We start from the raw sequence: 22543 nt of genomic DNA, 5'->3' as shown, positions 1-22543 counted from the left end.
AACATTTTACCAGCTTCCTCACAAAATATCATGGGGGACTTTGTCAAAATCAAGCCTTACAATACTAGGTCCACGGCGTTTCCCAGATCCACCAAGCTTGTAACTCCATCCAAAAGAGAGAAAGAGAGAGAGAGAGTCCTCTGGCATGACTTGTTTTTGAGAAACCCATGCTGGTAATCGCATCCTTTACTAAGTGCTCACAGACGACTGTTGAATTATCCTTTCTAGGACCTTTCCTGGAATCGATTTCAAGCTCACCGGTTGGTAGTTACCTGGGTTTCATTTTTTCCCCTCCCCCCCTTTTGAAGATGGGGACAACGTATGTCCACCTCCAGTCTGCAGGGACCTCACCAGTTCTCCAAGAATTATCGAGGATTATAGCCAAAGGCTCTTCTTATAGAGAAAAGCTCTTTTTGGACCCTTGTGTACTAGTCAATTTCTGCTGCTGCTGCTGCTGCTGCTGCTGCTGCTGCTGCTGCTGCAACTCTAGATGCTAGCAGAATCTAAAATCCATGCTTTAGAGTGCTTCATATCAGGTCCCTAAGACAACAAAAATGTATTTTGTTCCATTGTGATCTCCCAAGAGAAACCTGATAATCAATGGTCCATCGTCCAACATTGTGTGACCCAAGGATATTCTGAGGGAGATATAAAAAAATCAGTGTGAAACTGCAGAAATTTAAATAATAGTAATCTGATATGTTTCAACTGAAGTTTTTTTCTTTCCTTCTTTTTAAAAAATATTGCCTACCAATTTGTTTTCAAGCAAGGAAAAAAGTGCTAAGTAATTGAATCATAGAATTTTAGAGTTGGAAGGGACCCCAAGGGTCATCTAGTCCAACCCCTTGCAATGCAAAAATCTCAACTAAAACATCCATGACAGATAGCCATTCAACCTCTGCTTAAAAACCTCCAAGGGAGGAGAGTCCACAACCACCCAAGGCAGACTGTTCCACTGCCAAACAGCTATTTTTCCTGATGTTTAGTCAGAATCTCCTTTCTTGTAACTTGGATCCATTGGTTTGAGTCCTACCATCCAGAGCAAAGAAAACAAGCCTCCTCCCTCCTCCATGTGACAGACCTTGAGATATTTGAAGATGGCTATCATATATCTTCTTAGTCTCTTTTCCAGGCTAAACATACCTAGCTCCTTCAACTGTTCTTCATAAGGTCTGATTTCCAGACAAAGGAGATGGTGTTGGACTTCTGGAGGAAGAGAGGGGAACCTGCCCCATTATATATCGGGGGGGGGGGCTGTATGGAGAGAGTGTGGGTGGGCTTACCTGGCTACAAGCTGGGGGTGGGGCAAGGGTCAGTAAAGAGCTGATTCACTTTGGCCAGGGTCACTTTTTTTCTTGCCAGGCCAGGTTCTTCTCTGGGCTTCCTCAGGTTAGTTCCTCAGTGGGGTTTGGGGCTGCAGTGCGCCCTGCTGTGCCTCTTGTAGGCGGCACCTCTTCCACAGCTTTCGGGGGTGGGGGGTGGGATGGGGCCCCCTCCCTGGCAGCAGAGGCCTCAGCGCTGCCCTGCAGCCGGCCAGGCGAGCTCCGGGCTGCTGGCAAGGCCTCTGTTCATATCTAGAGGAAAGTGCGTAAGTCGAAGCACCTACTGAAGGTCGTAACTGGAATCGTACGTATGTCGAGGTTCCACTACAATGAAATGCCATGGGTCCACCAATTTGTCCTCAAGACAAAATATCAATTTCTATGCCACTAATTAGGTAAATAATACATGCAGTGTCATTTAGAACAAAATGACTGCTATAAGTCAAAGGTGAGGGACGTGCAAATATCCTGCTCCTGCTTTCCTTTCTTGATTAATGCATGAAATGGGAGGGAGATTTTGTTGGATAACATCCTTTCCCAATGTATTTTCACTGCAGAAATTGACTCCAAGACTGGAAAGTGCTAGCACTTTCATTCTTACAAAAATCAGTAAAATGCAGCCTGCATATTTTATCTTTTTGTAAGTATAAAAGCTAAAGATTTAAGTTCTAAAAAATTAAACCTGAAAATTAAAGCAAGGTCTACGGACAGTAAACTACCCTTCCTAGAACTTTTTGAATAACATGTAGAACTGAATACAGGACCTTGGATTCAAATTATAAAGAGAACTACGGCATCGCTTGGGGAAATGATTGACAATAAAAACTACTTTAAAAGGCCACTGTTACAGTAGGGCCATTAATCATGACTTCTGTAGTCATCTATTTACTTATTTGGAAATAAGCCTATTTTATTATATTTCACTGCAGCTTACTTCCGCACATATGTGCGCACAGGGCAGTAGCCTTTATTAACTGATAATTCAGTGCATGCTATTTATGTCACTGACATATCTTTGAAATAAGGAATTTTGATTCAGAGTTCACCTGGGTGAGAGATATGTAGATACCAAGAGCCCAGTTTTGCAAGGTAATAATCTGACAACTATTTCACACTTGAGTCACGTTCTTACTGATTGGCCTTTGATGAATTTATTTGCTGCCATCTGTTTCATCAAGAAAATTGTTTGTGGCATGCCAGATGGTAAGTGAGAACAGAACAGCAATGTAGGCAGCCTAAGCACATTCAGAAGCAATTCATAACATTAGCCACTATTTCACAATTAGTGGGAGGTGGAGCCAAGTTTACAGACTACTCAACATATAGAATGGCCTGGACCTGAATTTAGAAGAGTGTTTATTTGCATATCTAAATATACTCTTTAATATGCAGCCATTTATTTATTGTTAACAAACAAACACTCTCTTTATAGCTTTTACTTAAATAGTCCTTAATAAGGGAACATTCTCAAAATAATTTAGTATTTTAGGCTGTATTCCTAATCTCATTTAGGATCACCTTGTGTAAGATCCTTGAATTTAATGGGACTTTTAAGTACAGTGGTACCTTGGTTTACAACCATAAACCGTTCCAGAGGTCCGGTTGTAAACCAAAACAGATTGTAACCCAAGGCGCACTTTCGCCAATGGGGCTTCCCCCCCCCCAAAAAAAAGGATTGTAATCCAAAAAAAGGGGTTGTGGTCCAAAAAAAGGGACACGCACTTCCAGGTTTTACGTGATTGTAATCCAAAACAGTTGTAATCCAAAATGGTTGCAAACCAAGGTACCACTGTAGACATCATTATAACAGTGCTGTTACTGAACTGATTTTATTAATGGTTGCGTATTGGTAAAAAGGTATAATTTATCCACCTTCCAAAGCCTTTTAAAAATACTGCTCTACTAGTGAGGGTTGGGAGCAACTCCAGACCACCCAAATGATTAATGGTGTGGAAGATGCCAGTTCACAGTTTAGTATTATTTCAGCTGATAATTGTTCCGTTGCCAATGCACAAAATCTTTGAGAAAATTCACAAAGATGGTGTGATTTGAACAGAGTGATCTGTGACAATGAGAGACTATAGTCCTGTATGACCCCCACCCCTCCCATTGTTACTGAGCTGGTTTTAGTTCACCTCATAAAGGCCAAAACACAGCCTTTCATTTTCAAGACAGACCATGTCCCCAATTCATGGAGAAACTGGCAATTTTAGTAAAATATAATGTGCAACTGAGTTTTATTTAAATAGCTTCTTCAGGAGGTTGATAATAGCAAAACAGGGTCACACTCTTCCTATCCATCTCCCAATACCAGTCATCAACCTAACAACCAAAGTCTTTCCAGCAGTGCCAGAATAGGATCTTCAGCCAGATTGAAATGGCTATAATCTATGACCTGCTTATACTTAAGGTCACTTGTACAGTGTGCTACCCTGTAGAGTGGTACCTCGGGTTAAGAACTTAATTCGTTCTGGAGGTCCATTCTTAACCTGAAACTGTTCCTAACCTGAGGTACCACTTCAGCTAATGGGGCCTCCCACTGCCGCCACGATTTCTGTTCTCATTCTGAAGCAAAGTTCTTAACCTGAGGTACTATTTCTGGGTTAGCAGAGTCTGTAACCTGAAGCGTCTGTAACCTGAGGTACCACTGTAATGAGTTTTACCAACCCTCTTCCAGGTTAAAAAGGGCTGCCTGCTCTACATTGGTGGTCCACAATTTGGGGGACCTTCAAGCAAGGATCTCTCAACAATAGTTCCCTTAATCTGGAAGAAACTCTAATCCACCCCTCCTGCTCTTTTAATGTTCTCTATGAAAACTAAGGATGGTGTAGCAGGATGAGTCTTTGCCCATTCTGGGCCCTGGCCATTCCCGGGAGCCAGGAGGGAGGGGCAACATAGAAGAGGGTTGTTGGACCAATTCTGTCCCAAGGGATCTTTACCCAGAGGGTGTCAATTTACTCTGTGTAAAAAAGGAGTCTACACCACGATCAGGCATAACCAGATTTATTGTTGTATTGGTACTGCATGGGCAACCCCTCGGCTCATGCTATAAAGGAGCAGCGCGTCTTTCAGTTTACATCACACATAATTTATAACCTAAAACCATTCAAATATCCCTCCCACAATTCCTATTGGTTAAGAAATTGCAGTTTACAGGCTTCCTGATCTGCCTACATCATATGTCCCTCTAATAAGTACCCCCACCAATAACATACATCCCATGTCCATTCAAATTAGCCGTTTTTCCACCAGGGGTGTGTTCAAATTTGCAGTTTCTCCAGCAACTCAAGTTGTAAGACATAAACAACTCAGGTTGTAGATAAAGTTCTCTGAAGGGGCCCCTCCTTTGGGCTGTTTGAGAACCTTTGTTCGCAGCACCTTGGTGTCTTAAGGCAGGCAAGGTCATTTTGACTGTTTCTTCTTTATTTATTCCACAAGGGTCTTCTCTGTAGTAGTGTTGCATCTGTGGAACTTTATTCCCTGAGAGACTGGCCTGGCACCTACTTCGTTCTATTTTCAGTGCTTGGTGCGGCAAGAACCAGGCTTTTAATCATTGAAGATGAACCTGCTGGATCAAGCATTCTGTTCTAACAGTGGCCAACCAGATACCTATGGACCCTTCCTGTCTTTCCCAGTAACTTTTCAGAAGCCCTGCTGCCTCCCACTGCAGAGGCAGAGCAGGTCAAGGAGCCCTGGACTGCTAATTCCAGTCCAAGGGGACTCTGGGGTGCGGTGCTCATTCAGGCCGAGGGAGCTGGTGTTTGTCCACAGACAACTTTTGGTGTCCTTTTATTGTAAACTACCCTGATAATTTCTGTTTATTACATAAGTAAATAAGGCAATAAAACGATATTGCATCTTGAAACATGGAGTAGTTTTTTAAAGGTAAACAAACTGGAATAAAACCATGTAATATTTATGACAGGAGAACAGTTACCTATAATTTACCACTTTATTTCAAAATACTTTGAAAATTCGTTAATGTAAATGCACGAAAATGGGAAAGGGAGATGCTACACTTTATGAAAATGTTTGCAGATGTGACAGGGAGGCAGAGAATGGAGGAAGGGAGCTGGGAGTGGAAACGTCCCATCCAGAGCAAGTCCCCTTGATCTGTTCCTTCTCCCAGTTAAGGTGTTCTTCTTATTTGGAGGTTTCAGTCTCTCGCAAGCGGGGATTCAGGCGTCTTTTCAGGATGCCCCCCCCCCCGGTCCGCGCCTTCTCCGCCCGGGTCCCCCCCGGCCAGGCTCTCTCTCGGCCGGGAGGCTGAGCGGCTCCTCTGGCTGCAGCAACATGGCTCGAGCCCGAAGCAGAATTCGGGAGAGGAACTTGTAGGCTGCGCTTTTGTGGCGCGACTGCAGCGGGGGGTTTGTTTTGCTGAGGTGCTCCCCCCCCGTCGCCGTTTTCCCTTTTTGCTTCCGATTTGAGTGTTTTGCTATGAGCAGCCTGGGCGCACTTTTATATGCCAAGGGCGAGACGTGTAAACATTGGGAAAGAAAGCGGCGCTGACCGCGAAGGCAGCTGATTTCTGAGGTAAAATGGTGGCTATTATTTTATATACGGCGGCTGTATTTTGCTGACAGGGAGGGAAGTGGGGGGCGAAGCGTTTGCCGCGAAATCTCTCTCTGCGGGGCCGCCCGGCGCAGCAGGCCTTTCACCCGGCGCTCCGCGGGCTGCAGCTGGGCCGAGCAGGGGGCGGAAGAGGCGGCGGCTCCCCGGGCGCCTCTGGCCCCGGCAGCTGCGGCGGCGGCGGCTCCTCCTCCTCCTGGCCGGGGCTGCGGGAGAGGCGGCGCTTGCCGGGCCCGCTCTGCTCGCTGCCGCATCGCCGCCGCCCGCCCTGGGCCCAGCCGGCAGCCCGGAGAGCCGCTCCATGGTGGCGACGTGTCGCTTGGGAGGCGCTGGGCCGCGGCGCCGCCTTGGCAGCTTCTTCCCGCAGGTACGGAGGGGCCGGGGAGGCGGGCGGGAGGAGGAGGAGGCCTCCTCGTCGGCCCCGCCATGAATTCCAGGCCCCGAGGCAGGATCCCGGAACTGCGCTCCTGCCCCCGCCAAAGCAGCAGCAGCAGCAGCCGGATCCGACCCCTCAGGAAAGGCGTAGGCGAGCGAGCGGGTGCTCGGATCCCACCGGCAGCCCAAGGGAGCAGGCCGCCCTCTGGCCGTCAGTAGCCCCGCACATTTCTTCCGTAGCGCGCTTTGCAGGAGATGCTCTCTTCTCCCTCCCGCACCTTATTTGTGGGCTCAGGCTGCCTTCGCGGCAGGAGTGCCAGCTTGGCCCCGCGATTGTGGGTGCTCGGCCCCTTCAGGGGGAGTTGGGTGGGTGCTGGGGCGCCCAGGGAGCCAGCGCCTGTGCCAGACCCTCCAACAGGGACGTCCCATTCCATAATGACCATTTTACTATTTATGCCCCACACATCTTACTGGGCTGCCCCCAGCCCCTCTGGGCAGCTTCCAACATATATAAAACATCATGAAAAAAATTAAACATTAAAAAAACTTCCCTATACAGAATTGCCTTCAGATGGCTTGGAGATCAATAACTCCATAGCCTCCAACGTTTCTCCAATGAAAACAGGGACGTCCTAAGGAAAAGTGGGACTTTCCGGGATCAAATCAGAAACTGCGACGGCTTCTCTAAATCAGGGACGTCCCTGGAAAATAGGGACACTTGGAGGGTCTGCCATGCTCTGTCATAACCCCTTTCCTCTCCCTTTTCCCCACCCTCCCCAAATTGGCATGAGCTGTGACCCCATAGTTCCCTTTCCAGAGGATATCACCCACTGCTTTAATTCTTCTTACCCAAAGACCTTCCACCCCTTTTAAGCCATAGGGCGCTGTTTGCAGGCAATCCTTTCCACCCACAATTTATCTCCCTTGCCCTTTCCTTCCACGGAAGGTTGTATCCTGCGAACCCCACAGAGGGCAAGTAGGTTCCACGAACTGCTGGTTCTTCTCTAGACAGACCAGCATCATCAGTCCATTTTATCAGATGCACAAAGTGTTATCATGAATAATTTTATAGACAGACAGATATATGGAAGGTGGCAGGGTGGAGTGGAGTTATAAGCATTGAGGTCGGAAGGAATGAAATTGAGAACAAACAGACACACTGATATGTTAACAGCAGCCATTCACACGAAAAAGTTGTTAATAACATAGACTTCTTTTAGTGTGGTTTTAAAAAACCCGCTTTTGTCCCAATTCAGTGTACAAGTTACTGACCCTCTTGAGGACTTGTAAGCTGTTAAAATAATAGTAAAGCCTAGCTTTCCTCCAGTAAGATTAATAGGCAAGGAATGGCCAGTGAAGTCCTACCCAACCTTAGGCATCAATTTACCCCATCAAATTTGTTTCAAATTTGTTTCAAATTTGTGACATAAATCCATTTAGAGAGTGGCATCTTGTATTTAGAACAGGAAAATATCTGATAAAAAGACAAGACGTGGTGAGATCCTTCCAAAGCTGCTGCATACTCTACCTCAGGGGTCAGCAAACTTTTTCAGCAGGAGGCCAGTCCACTGTCCCTCAGACCTTGTGGGGGGTCGGACTATATTTTGAAAGAAATATATGAACAAATTCCTATGCCCCACAAATAACCCAGAGATGCCTTTAAATAAAAGGACACATTCTACTCATGTAAAAACATGCTGATTCCTGGACTGTCTACGGGCCGGATCTGACCCCCGGGACTTAGTTTGCCTACCCTGGTCCTAGGTTATATCCAAGGTAAAGTACTGTTCATGTATTATGATTCTTTTGTTCTTAAGGTATATTTCAGCTGCAGAATGAGAAATGAGACAAAAATGCTGATGGCAAAATCAATGAGAATACTATTCAGAAGTAAAAGTGATTCACTCCTAGGGTTGTTTCAATATTAAATTCTTTTGGTCCATTGCTTCTAAACTCTGAAAAAGACAAATAGGAAAAGAAACATATAAGAAGATCCAGCTGGAACAGACCAGTGGAAGGGTTTTTTTTATTACTATGTTACCCAGCCAGATTGGCAAGGCATTACTACTATATACTACTACTACTACTACTACTACTACTACTACTACTACTTTTTGTGTTTTTTAATATTGAAAACTGCCCTGTGATCCTCGGATGAAAGGTGTATATGTGATTTATTTTGAAGGGTTATATATACACTTTGCCTTCACAGCTGCCCCCATCTGTCCTTCCATGCTAATATGTGCTTAGCATATTAAATGCACCTGATAGCTGGTACTTGGAAAGTGCCACCATTGAGCTTTTCCTTTGACAGTCTGGATTGAGATGCCTTCCTACATTGTTTTTGTTATGTTTTCCCAGCATTATATGCTTCCATTTTGGCATATATAATTAGAATAAGAATGTGTCATGTATTCATGGGTTTACAACATAACTTCAAATGATACCCGAGGAAGCATCATGTCTTAATGTCAGACATATGTGTGTATAGTGCATTTCATTCATATATATATACACCGGAGTAACCATCCTATCTTCAAACTAAAAAGTTCTGAGTTGGGCCACATTCATGTTTATAAATGAGTTACCTTACTCTGTACCAAAAAAGTCACCTGGTGTTATTGTACATGGTGTCTTCTGTCCATTCACCTCTTTTTATCAACATTTGAAATGTTAATCACACATTTGAATGTTTATTCTGTTTTTCTTAAATGTGTTTAATCTTTTGTTTAGGACTTGAAAATAACCGTGTGTGTTACAATCTCAAAGGTTTTTTTAAACTGATGGAACTGGAAGAAATAGGTGGTCTCCTTACTGGGAGTTTCTTGGACTTTCCTCATTAAGGCTTGCAAACTTAATATTGTTATACTAAATCATTTGTAGAATAGTTGCAGAGTGCAATGTGTTGGAAAACGCCCAGGGGTGCCTGCTAACCCCCAGAACTCCGAGCATCTTCCAGTATGCACAACACTGGAAGAGGCATCTCCCCGCTCTTCCAGTGTGCTTAGCGACATAAACCAGCTTGATTGATGCACACTCATCATCTAGCATAACACAGCAAGAAGCGTGAAACATCATAGTCTAATTTACTATTTATAACGAAGTAAAAGCAGAAGTACATTACAAAGTACATACAGTGGAAGAGAGATAAGGCTGTTTTCCATTCCCACAGTCTGCTCAGACAGGCATGTGAATTATATCAATCACATAATGCAGCATTGGAGGAGTGAAATTGCTAACATCTTGTTGATACTAGTAGAGGCTACTAACATTGATATATCCATATATATATATGCGCACCAAGATGAGCATTTCTTGTGTTTGGACAATCAAAGTTATATAACTGGTTACATATAAATTTAACCTTGAATTGAGTTTACATTATTTTCTGTGATCCATTATTTTCACTGGAGTGAAATGGGGGTTACTAGAACCCTCGTAAGTCTATTCCATGGGTATGCAAACTAAGGCCTGGGGGCCGGATGTGGCCCAATCGCCTTCTCAATCCGGCCCGTAGGCGGTCCAGGAATCAGCGTGTTTTTACATGAGTAGAATGTGTGCCCTCTTTGCTTACAGTCCTCTTGGTACTCACCTCCTGAGTTTGCTATTACAGTACAGTGGTACCTCAGGTTACATACGCTTCAGGTTACAGACTCCGCTAACCCAGAAATAGTACCTTGGGTTAAGAACTTTGCTTCAGGATGAGAACAGAAATCGTGCTCCTGCAGCGCGGCGGCAGCGGGAGGCCCCATTAGCTAAAGTGGTGCTTCAGGTTAAGAACAGTTTCAGGTTAAGTACGGACCTCCAGAACGAATTAAGTACTTAACCCGAGGTAGCAAAGACTTGAGTACTTTCTTTCATTTGTGGGGGCCCTCACCTGCACAAAATATGATTTATTGAGAAAGCAATCAAAACCTTCAGTGTGCCATGCTGGATGGCATTTTGATGAGGCAGGATTGTCCCTCTCCCTGACATTTCTCAGTTTCTGCACTTACTTCCAAGTAAGCATGCATATGATTGTGCTAGTAATACTTTTATTGACCTGTTATGAGCTGTAATCCTAAATAATACGTGTAGCTAGGGTCTTAACTGCTAAGTACTGAAGGTCAGAACAGGTTCCTAGCTTATTTGGAAGTAAATAAGGGACATGCTTTTGCAAAACTAATATAGTATGCTGAGTTTCAGCCTACTATTTCCCCATTTGGGTGTGGGGCTACCTGCACCTTAACTCTGGGAGTTAGGTTTCCTCTCAGCACTGGAGTCTACTGCCAGCTAAGTGTATATAGGATTGCAGCTTTAACCATTCCATTTTGCCAAGTTGGAAAAGTTGAATGTTGCAGACCAATGAAGGGATTATTTATCTAGAGGTTACTATTTCACATTTGCTATATGTGTTTCTCAGTGAAATACATATTCCAGCCTTCCACAACTTTCCAATTTATCAACATTCATTGACTATGATCATTGATGGATTGAGAGATCTGAGTCAAGAAGACCTTCTGACCCAGCCAAAAGCAATTACCGTATTATTATTTAGTTTGATTTAGCTTCTATACTACGTATTTGACATGTAAGCATAGCAGACCCTGCAATGAATTCAAACAAACAAACAAACGAGTAATCCTGCAGGTTAAATTTAGGAGCTGGTGTCTTAACTTGTATACTGTTCATATATACTTTATAAACAGTTTAAATTAAGCAGTATGAGGAACTTTCAGGGTAAAACACTTTGGCTTCAGCTCAGAGCTCTTTGGAAGTTTGGATGTGCAGACAGCTCTTACTTGCTTTCTTGACTTGGACAAGGGCAATCATTGCATTTACTGAAACTGTGTGCTTTGGAATAAGCAAGGAGTCCCTGAATTTCAGGGAATTTATTTGGGATTATTTATGTATATTTGCCTATGGATTCCAGATGCTTTGCTTGCAATAACTGCAATGTGTTTCATTAAGACGTAGCTTAGATCAGTATTAGGTTAATTTAATTGATCTAAAATTTGACATACTGTTATTACATCAGTGAGGGAAGTAATATCAACATGAATCATTTTCAGGCACTGAAATATGAGTTCTTAAAAAGATCTTCCAAATGTTAAAACTGGAACATTTGTATGTTAGCCTTGCCAGTGAAAATGTAATGACAGTTAGATGGAAATATAATAAAAATAAATGTTCAGCAAAGTTTATTATATGAGCTGTGATTAATCGAAGTTCATATTTTAGCTTCTGGAGCCATATCAATGCCTGCCTTAAGCATGGGCATAGCCGCAGGGGGGCAGTTCCCTCCTCAAATCAATAAAAACCAATACAAATCTGCCCCCCTAACAAAAGCCTTTCCCCCCAACAAAGCCTGGCCCGTCCAACAAAAATCCAGGCTGTGCCCATGAATGTAAGCTATAGTTTCTGCATCTATGTAGAAGTACAGTGGAACCTCGTATTATGGACGGGATCCATTCCGGAGGCCTGTCCATAACACGGAACTGACGCAAGTTGAAGCGCTGTGTCTGTGCAGGCGCATGGCGTCATTTAGCGCTTCTGTGCAGGCGCAAGTGGCGAAACCCAGAAGTAACCCGTTCCGGTACTTCCAGGTTGCTGCGGACACAACACGAAAACACGTAACCTGAAGCGGACGCAACCTGAGGTATGACTACAGGATACAGTTGCAGTCTAATGTAGGAGTGCAATTCAAGTATTTTCTGTTGGTGATACTTCAGATTTTCTTGTGAGGTTTTGTTTTGTGTTCATTTCACTTTTACTTTGTGATGAGATTTGAATTGGAAGGCTTGTGCATTACAGCATATTTGAAAAAAATATTCACTAAATTCAGAAGGATGCTGTTGTTATCTAAATTAGAAAACTTAACATTGCAATATGAGGAAGCATCTTAGTTAATAAGCTGGGGCCATTCTTCACAAATAGTTAGTTTGAATGTCCTGCACAGGTCTAAGATGTAACGGAAATGATTTTCACCACGTAATTGCTAATTGTGGAGCACACTTTGATATTTCCCCTTTTGATACTATTTTACTAGAGCAATTAGGAATTGTGACATTTTGTTGTTGTTGTGTGAATAGACTGGTGTATACAGTGGCTTGCTGAGGTTAGTTATTTATAAGATCATAGAATCACAGAATTGTAGAGTTGGAAGGGAGCCAGAGGATCTAGTCCAGTTCCCTGAAATGCGGGAACATTCAGCTGTCCTTTATAGGGATCAAACCTGCAACCTGGGTGTTCTCAGCACCAGGCTCTAACCAACTGATGCTAAATTTATGACTATACTCAAATAGCTGTTAGCTGTGAATAATTTAGTGTGGCATCATGTTGCTGCTGATTTAGGACTGGTTTATTGGTCTAGTGAGATGACTTCAACTAGAAACATTTACTCTTCCTGTTATGTTTCTGTTTTGTTTCTGAGATTAAGCTTTTCACCTTTGGCAGGGAATAAGGTGATTATGCATGGTAGAAGGGAGAGGAGGAAGATGACGACGAGGAAGTTGAAAGCAAAAGCATTATACTTTTTCCAGAATATCTTACAAAGACTGCTTATCCCACCTGTCTCTTCCCTAGCATGTTGGTATCTGTGTACAGTAATCACAAATTGATGATTTATGTTCAATTAATCAGCATTTGCATCTTAGAAAATTCTACAGGAAGGTAGAACCTGGTTGCATTCAGTGAACTAGATGAAGACTAGTTGAAGAAAAAGGGGTTATAAAGGTTTATTGTTAGCATGTACTCAAAACTTTTCCTAGAAAGAAAAAAGCCCCATGGGTATCATTTGTTAACCAGTGGGCTGTTATGACCATTGTTAAATTGAAGTAAATAGGTATCTGGTATATTTGATTTGATCTTGGCCATTTGTTTCCCCTAACTTATCTAAAAACTGCTCTAGCCTTATTTGTATGTATATACAAATAAGTCCCATATTTGATAATAGTTATTAATATACACACATAATGCATAACAATTATGTATATTTCTAAAAGAGAGTCTACTTAAGGTCACCAATGACACCCAGTGGATAAATACTGCAATTAAATCACTTGAAAATACCACACTATTCTTCCAAATACAGTGGTATGTCGGTTTTTTAACGTCTCCGTTGATGAACATTTCAGTTTTCGAATGCCATAAACCTGGAAGTAAATGCTTCAGTTTTTGAACATGCCTTAGAAGTCGAACAGAAATGCGGCTTCCGCTGAGTGCAAGATCCTGAGGCCTAGCTGTCGGCTATTGAGTTTTCGGTTTTTGAATGTTTCAGAACTTGAATGGTCTTCTCGAATGGATTATGTTCGAAAAGCGAGGTACCACTGTATTCATTAAACATAAAGAAGATTGTATGCAGTTGTCTCATCACATTTTTCTAAACCATTTCATCTCCTTTTTTACCTTAACTTTCAGTTTCTATAACTGGGTTGTCATATTATAATTGCCATCAGCCTGCCATAATATCTAAAAAGATGTTTATGAATACATGTTATCTCTTTTTCATTCAGTACTTAACCAGTGGTGACTATATGCAATGGCCTCAAGCCACCGGTCTTCACCAGTGCCTCCATCAAAGAGCAGTGATACTTTCATTAAAAGGGAAGTGGATTCTGCCAAACGCTTTCGACCAGTGCAGTCGCTGCCAGATGTATGTCCCAAGGAACCAACAGGCAAGTGTCTCTAACAAAATTGGCTTAACTTTTCTCCAAGCTGAGTGCCACGTTACCCCATTGAAAAGCTGTTGAGTGCCACATTACAGTATGTATGTATTAAATTTGTATACAGATTTAATACATACCGTACATTCATACATACAGCATCAAAACAAAATAAAGAAACAAAAACAAAACCAAAACACACCAATAACCCCCCTCTCACAAACACATTTAAAAGGACATAGAATGTTAATCAACCAAAGGGCTGGTTGAAGAGGAACAATTTTCGTGGCACCTAAAGATGTATAATATGGCGCCAGGTGGGATCTCAAAGTTACTAGGTCTAGACCCTTACCCTTAACTCTCTCCCTCTCCCTCTCCCCATACACACACCATATCTCATGGAAACTGAGATCTGTGTTTGATACACGCGTGTCCCCACTTAAATGAGGGTTATGTTCCCAGGTACCACAAGTACACATGACATCATGTATAGAACACCATCTAAAAAGCCAAACTCCAGCACAATCACTCCCTCCAAACCTCTTTTCTTAAACTCCAACTCTCCACAGGCCTCCCCTTTCGCACATTTTTGCAGTTTAAATAGATTTATTTAATTATTTACCAGCTCTGCGTGTATACATGAGTTGAACACACGTAAGTGGAGAGACGCCTGTCATTAGCAGGGTAGGCATGGTAAAGTTTATGCTGTTAAACATACACATTGTGTACCTCTTGAACTCTGTGGACACGACAAACTACATTCTAGTGATTTCAGGGGATCTTTTCTGAGTGTGACTTAGACAGATACAATCCTTAAATAGTGAATTGACATTAGTTTGTTTATTGCACAGTTGCATATTACTACAGACGTAAAAAAACAGTAAATGTTTAAATTTCGGATATTTGCTTTAAACTTGATAGCCTATGTGAGCTTGAATGAAAAGAACATGCTGGATGAGTAATAAATCAATTTCAGTAAGATTGTTTTTATAGCAAAAACAATTAAAATCAATTTCAGGATAATGTAACTCTTGAAATGTTGCATTGCCTTCTAATTCTTCTCTTAATTATACTCTTAGGTTCTGCTATTTTTTTTAAAAAAGGTACCTTTGAAAGGAGCAAACAATAGTAAATTACATGATGACTGTTTCAATGTGTAGAAGATTTGTAGGTCTGTCATTGTGAGGCTTTGCAAAATGCACAAAGATAACAATTGTTAATACGCTTCATTTCTCTGATACCTGAAATTACCTGCTGCATGGAGATTTGTATCTGCTACCTCACTGCCAACATGGGAGAGTTCAGAGTTTTCTGTTCTACCCTGAATGCTAAAAGCAATATTAAGATAAGATGGATATATTTCAGTCTAAACACAAAGGTGCAGAGCAGTCCTGCAGTACATAATTAGAGTGTAATATCTTCTTAAGATATTTATTTGTATAGTTAATTCTTAAATTATGCTGCAGATTTTATCTTGTCATTGCTGGAAAAAATGCATGCCTCTTTCAAGTTACTGTTTTGTCTTTCAGGTGATCCTAATAGTTTATGTGACAGTCCATCTTTAGTTGCTGATCAGCATAGATGGACTATTTATCATTCCAAAGTAAATCTCCCAGCAGCACTAAATGATCCTCGGTTAACAAAAAGGGAATCTGATTTCTTTACAAAAACATGGGGACAGGATTTTGTGGACATTGAAGTTGTGCCTTCGCTCTACCTCCCACAAATCAGCAAGGAACTTTTTGTAACATACCAACAGGAAATTGTTCAGGTAAAAGAGAAATCCTATGATAGACCTGTCTATTTCTGATGTTCAGGCTGTGAGTGCTGTTGCTTTTGTAGCAAATAAGGGCAGAAAAAGGAGAGTTGGGGGGAACCCAAAGCTAGAAAGAAAGAAAGAAACCCCATAGTGCCTCAAAACAGCCTAACGAGGATTGGGTCTGCTCAGTGGCCATGGAATGCTGACTGACTTTTTTTGCGTATTCTGTGCAGTTTAATTTGCTACCTCACAGAAGATGATAAAAATGTATTTGTCTCTTTAAATTCTTTCACTGTTTATTTTTCTTCTTGCAAGCTGGCTTAGGACCTAAATTGCCTGGTTGGTGAGGGACTGATAGTGAGGAGGTGAGCAGGAAAAGGAATCTGCTGCCAGACCAGGCAGGCAGAGGATCAGCACAGTTAATGCTAACTTGTCAGCCAAAGCCAGCTTTGAGCTAGTGTTTCAGATCCTGTTTTGTTATCCTCATAGAAAACCATGAGGATGTACAAGCAAACCATAGTTTAGCTACACAAAACTGTGGTTTCCTGTTACATCTGAAGTGGCCCACACTTAATGGAAATTTTTACATTTGTTGCACACACACAGTATTATATGAACATTTTTTAAAAGATTCCATATGCTGGGAGAAGAAACAAGACTTGTTCATTTAAACAGTTTTTCCTATTTTGAAGCAGCGTGATGAAAGAAGCATAAGGGCCAAAAGCTTGGAACAGTTACTCTACTCTCCTCTGAATGTGTCTGCACACACTCTATCTAGCCCTTCTCAGTTTGAGGAGCAAGGTCTGAAGAGGACTTCAAGATGCATTTGACTGAATGAATTTGGAAGCTTCCTCGCAGTAGGAAACCAATAATCCAGAGTTCCTGATCATGGGGAGGCTTCTAAGTCTGTCCAGTTGGATTTGCATAGAAGACCCCTTCATGCTAAGCACACTAAGATGGAGAGTGGAGGGTTGGTGCTGCTGTACACACAAAAGTTGTGGGACAGTCCCCTGCACTCCCCCCCCCCCTTGCATGTTCAGGATGAAGGCCTGAAGAGTACTTTAGTGCTAAACCTTACAAAGAAGCCTTAGGCCCTCAGGTGCTTTGGGACGATATGTCCCACCAGCCATGGAGATAATGGGGGTTGCAGTCCAACAGCATATGTGGACCTAAGGTTGGGGAAGTCAACCTTCTTCAGAGGATAGCCCAGTCCTATGCATGGCTACTCAGAAATAAGAGCTATTGTAGGCGTTATTCCCAGGTATGTGCGCATAGGATGTCAGCTTTAGTTAAAGGTATAAGAAAAATTGGCCTTGATATATATATTTTAATCTTTAATATATTTTATTAATAGGAATGCAGTCCTGAATTACACCATTGCATTATAATAGATTTAATTTGTCAGTCAATTTTCATTTTGCATAGGAAACTTAAATAATGTGCTGTGGGGAGAAAATGTTTCAAACCCGGACTTTTCTTCACCTTTTGTAGAGAGAAAAGATTCATGAGAGATGCAAGACCATTTGTCCTCCTAAAGATACTTTTGATAGGACACTGTTACATACTCATGGTAGGTTACAGGTTTTCTTGTAGCTGCGTAGTCATTCTCTTTCATTTACTAGGGCTGCCATACGTCCCAAATTTCACTCTTCATTGGATAATTGATTCCCTGAGCGGGGAACAATGAAGTAAGGTAGTCATAAAATATGCAGAAAAAAGATAACAATACACAGAAATGGCAGAGTACAGAAAAACAGGGCTAATAAAACAACAGCTTCACCATAAAGCAAGCAAAGATAAATTACAGTGAAGACAGCAATTATAATTTCTAATTTCACCCAATACCTTGGTAAATAAAATACGACATCTAGCTGACTGAAATATTTCAAATTGTCTGCCCTGAATCTTCGAAAATTCAGCTTCATTTAATGCCCCCAAATTCTAGTATTTATGAGAGAGAGGGAGAGAGAGAGAGAGAGAGAGAAACATTTCTGTATTCACTTTCTCTATGCCATGCATAATTTTATACACCTCTCTCATGTACCCTGTCTTTTCAACTCTCCAATGGCGAGAGAGTGAAAGAGGTGAATAGCTGCCTCCCCACTGCCTGCTGAGATGGTTCTTCAATCTACAAAGGAGAATATTTGCTTTAATAATATTTTCTTCTATTTATCTAAAATGACTGAGTTCAGATTTTTCTTACTTGTGTATATTCAATCTGAAACCAAATCCAGAAACATTCCAAAGTTTAATAAGGGCCTGTATGTTTCATAAAATTGAAAATGAATGAGCAACTGGAGTTTACTGTGAAAATATGTAATTTGAATCTTCTATTTGTTGCGGCATTTTATTTTTAGATAAATCCAGGACAGATCTGGAGCAAGTACCTAAGGTATGATGGAGATTTTCATAGCTGTAAGAAGAAATGCTTTGCTCGTGTCTTTTGCTTATTAATTTATTTGGGCTGTATGTATTATTTATTGAATTTATATACCGCTCTATACTTGCAGGTCTCAGGGCGGTGTACAGAATAGAGATACATATTTTAGCATAGCTTATCCTACTCTTATATGTGACAATGTATGCAGAATTTAGGCAACTTATCAAAATGCATCAATTCCAGTTGTTTTCAGCAATCTTCCTCTGTTTGAAGTTGTTTCTTTTGCTAGATTCTGAAGATTAACTATTCACACTAACACTATAGTCACATTTTATTTTATTTTTGTCCTTTGCTACAATAATCCGTACATATTTCACACATACATAGGCCCAATGCAATAATATACTACAGCAAGCTTCAGATTTGTGCAATCTTCCCTTCTTTCCTCCTTAGTCCACAAGGTTGAGGAATGGGGGTCTGCACTATACAGGTAAAGGTGGGAACATTAGTGGTGTGTGGTAATGAGATGTGATTGACTTCTTTTTTCAGATTTTTTTAAAACCAGATTTTGCCTTGGAAGATCCCCTAACATTTAATGCAGTATTACCTTGGTCTCATTTTAATACTACTGGAGGCAAAGGAAATCGTGATGCAGCTTCCTCAAAGTTGCTTCAAGAAAAGGTAAATAAACTCCGTGCTTTTCTCCCCCATGGGGTACTCAAGGGGACATAGAACCAGCACCTCTTTTTGTTGTTGTTAAAAAACACTGACATTTACTGTAACAACTTCATGGTGCGTACCGGCACCTATTTTTCTAGGAAAAAAGCCCTGAATAAACTGTTTCCATAGCAGGTATTTGATCAGTGCAATGGAAGTTTCTTTATTAAGATGCTAACGGTGCATATTTTCTTGGCTTGTGTAATTCTGGTTGAGCACTTTCAGAATAAAATGTTTGTTTGTTTGTTTGTTTGTTTGTTTGTTTGTTTGTTTGTAGCCTGCCCATCTGACTGGGTTGCCCCAGCCACTCTATAACATATAGATATTATAAAGGACTGTTGGTTGTGTCTGTTGGAAGGTTAAGAACATTAAACCCTAAAAATGGATTGTGGCATAAGCATTTAAGGCAAGCCACTTTATCAACATTTGAAGTGTGGGTTATCCTTGCTTGATACTGATATCATTTCTGATATAAAATGCTCTTAATCTGCCATTACCCCATTTAGGATGGATGCACAATTTATTTATTTATTTTTGTTTATTCCATCTCTATCCTGCCTTTCCTCAAAATGGCTCAAGGTGGGATTTGTGATTCTGCCTTCCTCCCATTTATCTTAACAACAACCTTATGAAGTAGGTTAGTCAGCGAATCTGATGTCAGAGTGAAAATTTGAACAAAGTCTCCATAATCCTTGTTTGTCACCCTGACCGCTATATCAGTTGACTATCAGCGCTAATTGAGCCCAGATTCTTTCTGTTTCAAAGAGAAGCCAGCTGGGCAGAGTGCTGATTGGATAGTCGTAGATTCTGAAGACTCTTCCTGCCTCCAGTAAAAAAAAGGAGGTGTTCGGGGAAAAAGATTGTTGCTTTCTAAAAAGGCACACACATTGAGGTGGATTAACATGTCAGACACCTGAAAATACATTTAAATTTGAAAGCCTACATGAAGCATAGGTAGGAGGCAAAAATGAACAATTGAGTGGGAACAACTTTGTGTCAATAAAGGAGCAAAAATGGGGAAGCAGTCTTTGTTCAGCAGTAGAAAACCTACACCAGTTTTGCCGTGGGAAATAGTCTGACGCACATCAGAGATACAATTCGGTGCAGCCCAAAGAATGGTGGGTGACAGTGAGAAGTTCTTATTACATAGTGAGACCAGAAGGCAGTGCAAAAAATTAAGAATGCCGCATTGCAATTTAGAGTGTAAGTGAGCATGATATATAAATGAACTGAGCTGTTCAACTGTAGAATGGACTCCCTGGGAAGGTGGTAGATTCTCCTTCCTTGAAGGTTTTTAAGCAGAGGTCTGTCCTGGATGCTTTAGTTAGGATTCCTACATTGCAGGGAGTTAGACTAGATGATCCCTGGGGTCCCTTCCAACTCTACAATTCTATGATTCTACAATATCTTAACAGGAATAAAAGACCCAGAGTGGGTATTCATTACTCAAACTTGTAATGAATCGGCAAAAGCAAGTTAAATAGGGTATATGAACTTTTAATGGAAGATAATATTGTGGTGCACAAGACACTTCGAGTCATTATTGATCTGAAAGTATCAAATCTGCAAATTAATTCCAACTTAGCCAGTTCATGCTGAAGTCTCATTTTGAAACTTTCCTCCTTGAAGAATGGCAGCGTTCAAGCCTGTTCTTAAACGTTCAGGAAGATTGAAATACACCTCCAGTGTCATGCTGTATACTTTTTTTCTTGTTTTTCTTTGTTTAGTTTTAAATCCAGTGTTAATTAAATATGGGCTGTGTTCCTGTGTGATTTGTAAAGGCAGCGTGCCCATTTTACTTGAGTTAAATGTCTGGTATTGTGACACTGATTGTGGTAGATGAAGAGCACAAATGTTACAATATTGATTTCTCTTTCTTCCCTTAAGCTGAGCCACTATCTGGATATTGTGGAAGTAAACATCGCTCATCAAATCTCTCTCCGCTCAGAAGCATTTTTTCATGCCATGACCTCCCAGCATGAGCTGCAAGACTACCTCAGGAAAACCTCCCAGGCTGTGAAAATGCTTCGAGATAAAATAGGCCAAATTGATAAAGTGATGTGTGAAGGATCTCTTAAAGTTTTAAGATTATCATTGACTAGAAATAACTGTATAAAAGCATATAATAAACTGAAGTTAATGGCAACAGTGCACCAAACACAGCCTACTGTACAACTATTACTGTCCACTTCTGAATTTGTTGGAGCCTTAGACTTGATAGCAACAACACAAGAGGTGCTACAGCAGGAGCTCCAGGGCATTCACAGTTTCCGGTAGGTGGCATTTGACATTCCAGTAGAAACTCATAATCACATATAAAATTATTATGATCAGTTTCAAGGGATATCTGGTTCATGCAGATCTAAGTTGGTCTTCAACTAAATTTAACTCAGAGTAGAGCTGTTGAAATTAATCGATACGACTAAGTGAGTAAAGCTTGGCTGCATACCACCTATAACTGGTATCTTTATATATGTCATTTGAGTTGTACTAATTTACTATATTGTTAATTATATTACAGTATATTAGTGTCCAGTGAGAATGTAATTAGTCAGTTTTTTTAAAAGGCCCTAAAGGTATCCTTGATTTAGTGTGAATTCTTATTTACATTAATAGTTGTACACCACATAAATGCAAAGGTAAAGGGTATTCGGACTGCCCTTCCTCTCTGTCCTAAATATAGGCCAGTCAAGATGAATGGGTGAGTACAGGTCACCTAGTATTATGAGAGAAGGTGGAAAGTTGTCTTTGTCTATTTTCCTCCACACCATCCATAATTTAATAAAGCACTGTCACACTCCCCCCCCCCAAAAAAAATCTTGTTTTCTAGACTAAAAGGCCCTTTATATTTTAGTCCAGGGTTTCCCAAAGTGGTCGATAATGACTCCTGGGCTTGATGGGGCTGTGCAAGGAGTGAATAAAGACCTGTGGGTCAAAATGAGTTGGGGTGGAAAAGAAGCTTGCAGAAAAGGGCATGTCATGCGCAGAGTGAACATCCCTTGCCTGTGAGGAACTTCTGTATTTAACAAGATGATTCCACAATACAACCATATTCTCAGACTTTGCTGCTAAGAAAATTGTCTATAGGTGCTTTTCCTCACTTTATTCATTTACATTGGGTCAATGACAACTTCATAAGCTCATCCAGGGTTCAGGTGTTTGAGAAACCCTGTTTCTAAGCCTTTCTTAGAGTGAAGATAGTCATACTTTTTGAGATACGTCGAACAGAAATCAATCTAGTGCTCCAGATGTTTCTTTCCCTTAGATTTGTGTCAGGGTGTGAAACGCTTTTCTAATAGTCATTGAATGGAGCTCAGCTTTTTTATTCCCATGATGCTCTCTTGCTGGACTAATCATTGTGCTCCTTTAGATTTGTTCTCCATGCATTGGTTCTTATTTACCTTTTTTGTTTTCCGTTTGCCCAGATTTTAGAAATCCTTTTAGATCTCCTTGCATTCTACAAACTTGGTCTTCTCACTGCCCCTTCTGACTCCATCTCTTTATTGAAAAAAATAGATAGCTCTCACCTCAATAAATATCTTTGGGGAAGCATTCCTACATACATATCTCCCCTGTTAGAAGTCAGTTTACTCTTGCCCTCTATTTCCTGTTTTTTAGCCAGTTACTGATCCCTAAGAGGACCTGTCAACATCTCCCATGACTGCTGAGTTCTCAAGAGTCTTTGGTTACTCATGAAGTGTGTAATTAGAATGCATATTTTATAGCAAATTGTTCTCCTTTCATGGAGATGTCTGACATTAATGTCACAGTGGAATTT

The 22543-nt window shown here is 41.2% G+C and overlaps 1 protein-coding gene across 5 annotated transcripts in view; it reads left to right on the top strand.

The window, feature by feature from the left end:
- Positions 1–5646: 5646 nt before the first annotated feature.
- The window catches only part of VPS54 (VPS54 subunit of GARP complex), a 42273-nt gene continuing 25376 nt past the window's right edge, over positions 5647–22543 (top strand). The window contains exons 1-7 of one of the 5 annotated variants that reach the window (XM_083435294.1): positions 5647–5855; positions 13760–13921; positions 15439–15680; positions 17160–17238; positions 18026–18060; positions 18598–18729; positions 20653–21038. In XM_083435294.1, coding sequence (XP_083291420.1) covers positions 13786–13921; positions 15439–15680; positions 17160–17238; positions 18026–18060; positions 18598–18729; positions 20653–21038 — 1010 coding nt within the window. In that variant the 5' untranslated portion in view covers positions 5647–5855; positions 13760–13785. Of the gene's footprint in view, positions 5856–6078; positions 6259–8987; positions 9111–12463; positions 12834–12881; positions 12981–13759; positions 13922–15438; positions 15681–17159; positions 17239–18025; positions 18061–18597; positions 18730–20652; positions 21039–22543 lie in introns of those variants that run through there. The other 4 variants (XM_083435293.1, XM_083435295.1, XM_083435297.1 and 1 more) reach the window with 4 other exon arrangements.

Source organism: Podarcis tiliguerta (genome assembly GCF_965153285.1).
Source record: "Podarcis tiliguerta genome assembly, chromosome: 3".
NCBI classification, from domain to species: Eukaryota; Metazoa; Chordata; class Lepidosauria; order Squamata; family Lacertidae; genus Podarcis; species Podarcis tiliguerta.
Note: the sequence above shows the minus strand (reverse complement) of the source record. Positions and strands in the feature narration are given on the sequence as shown.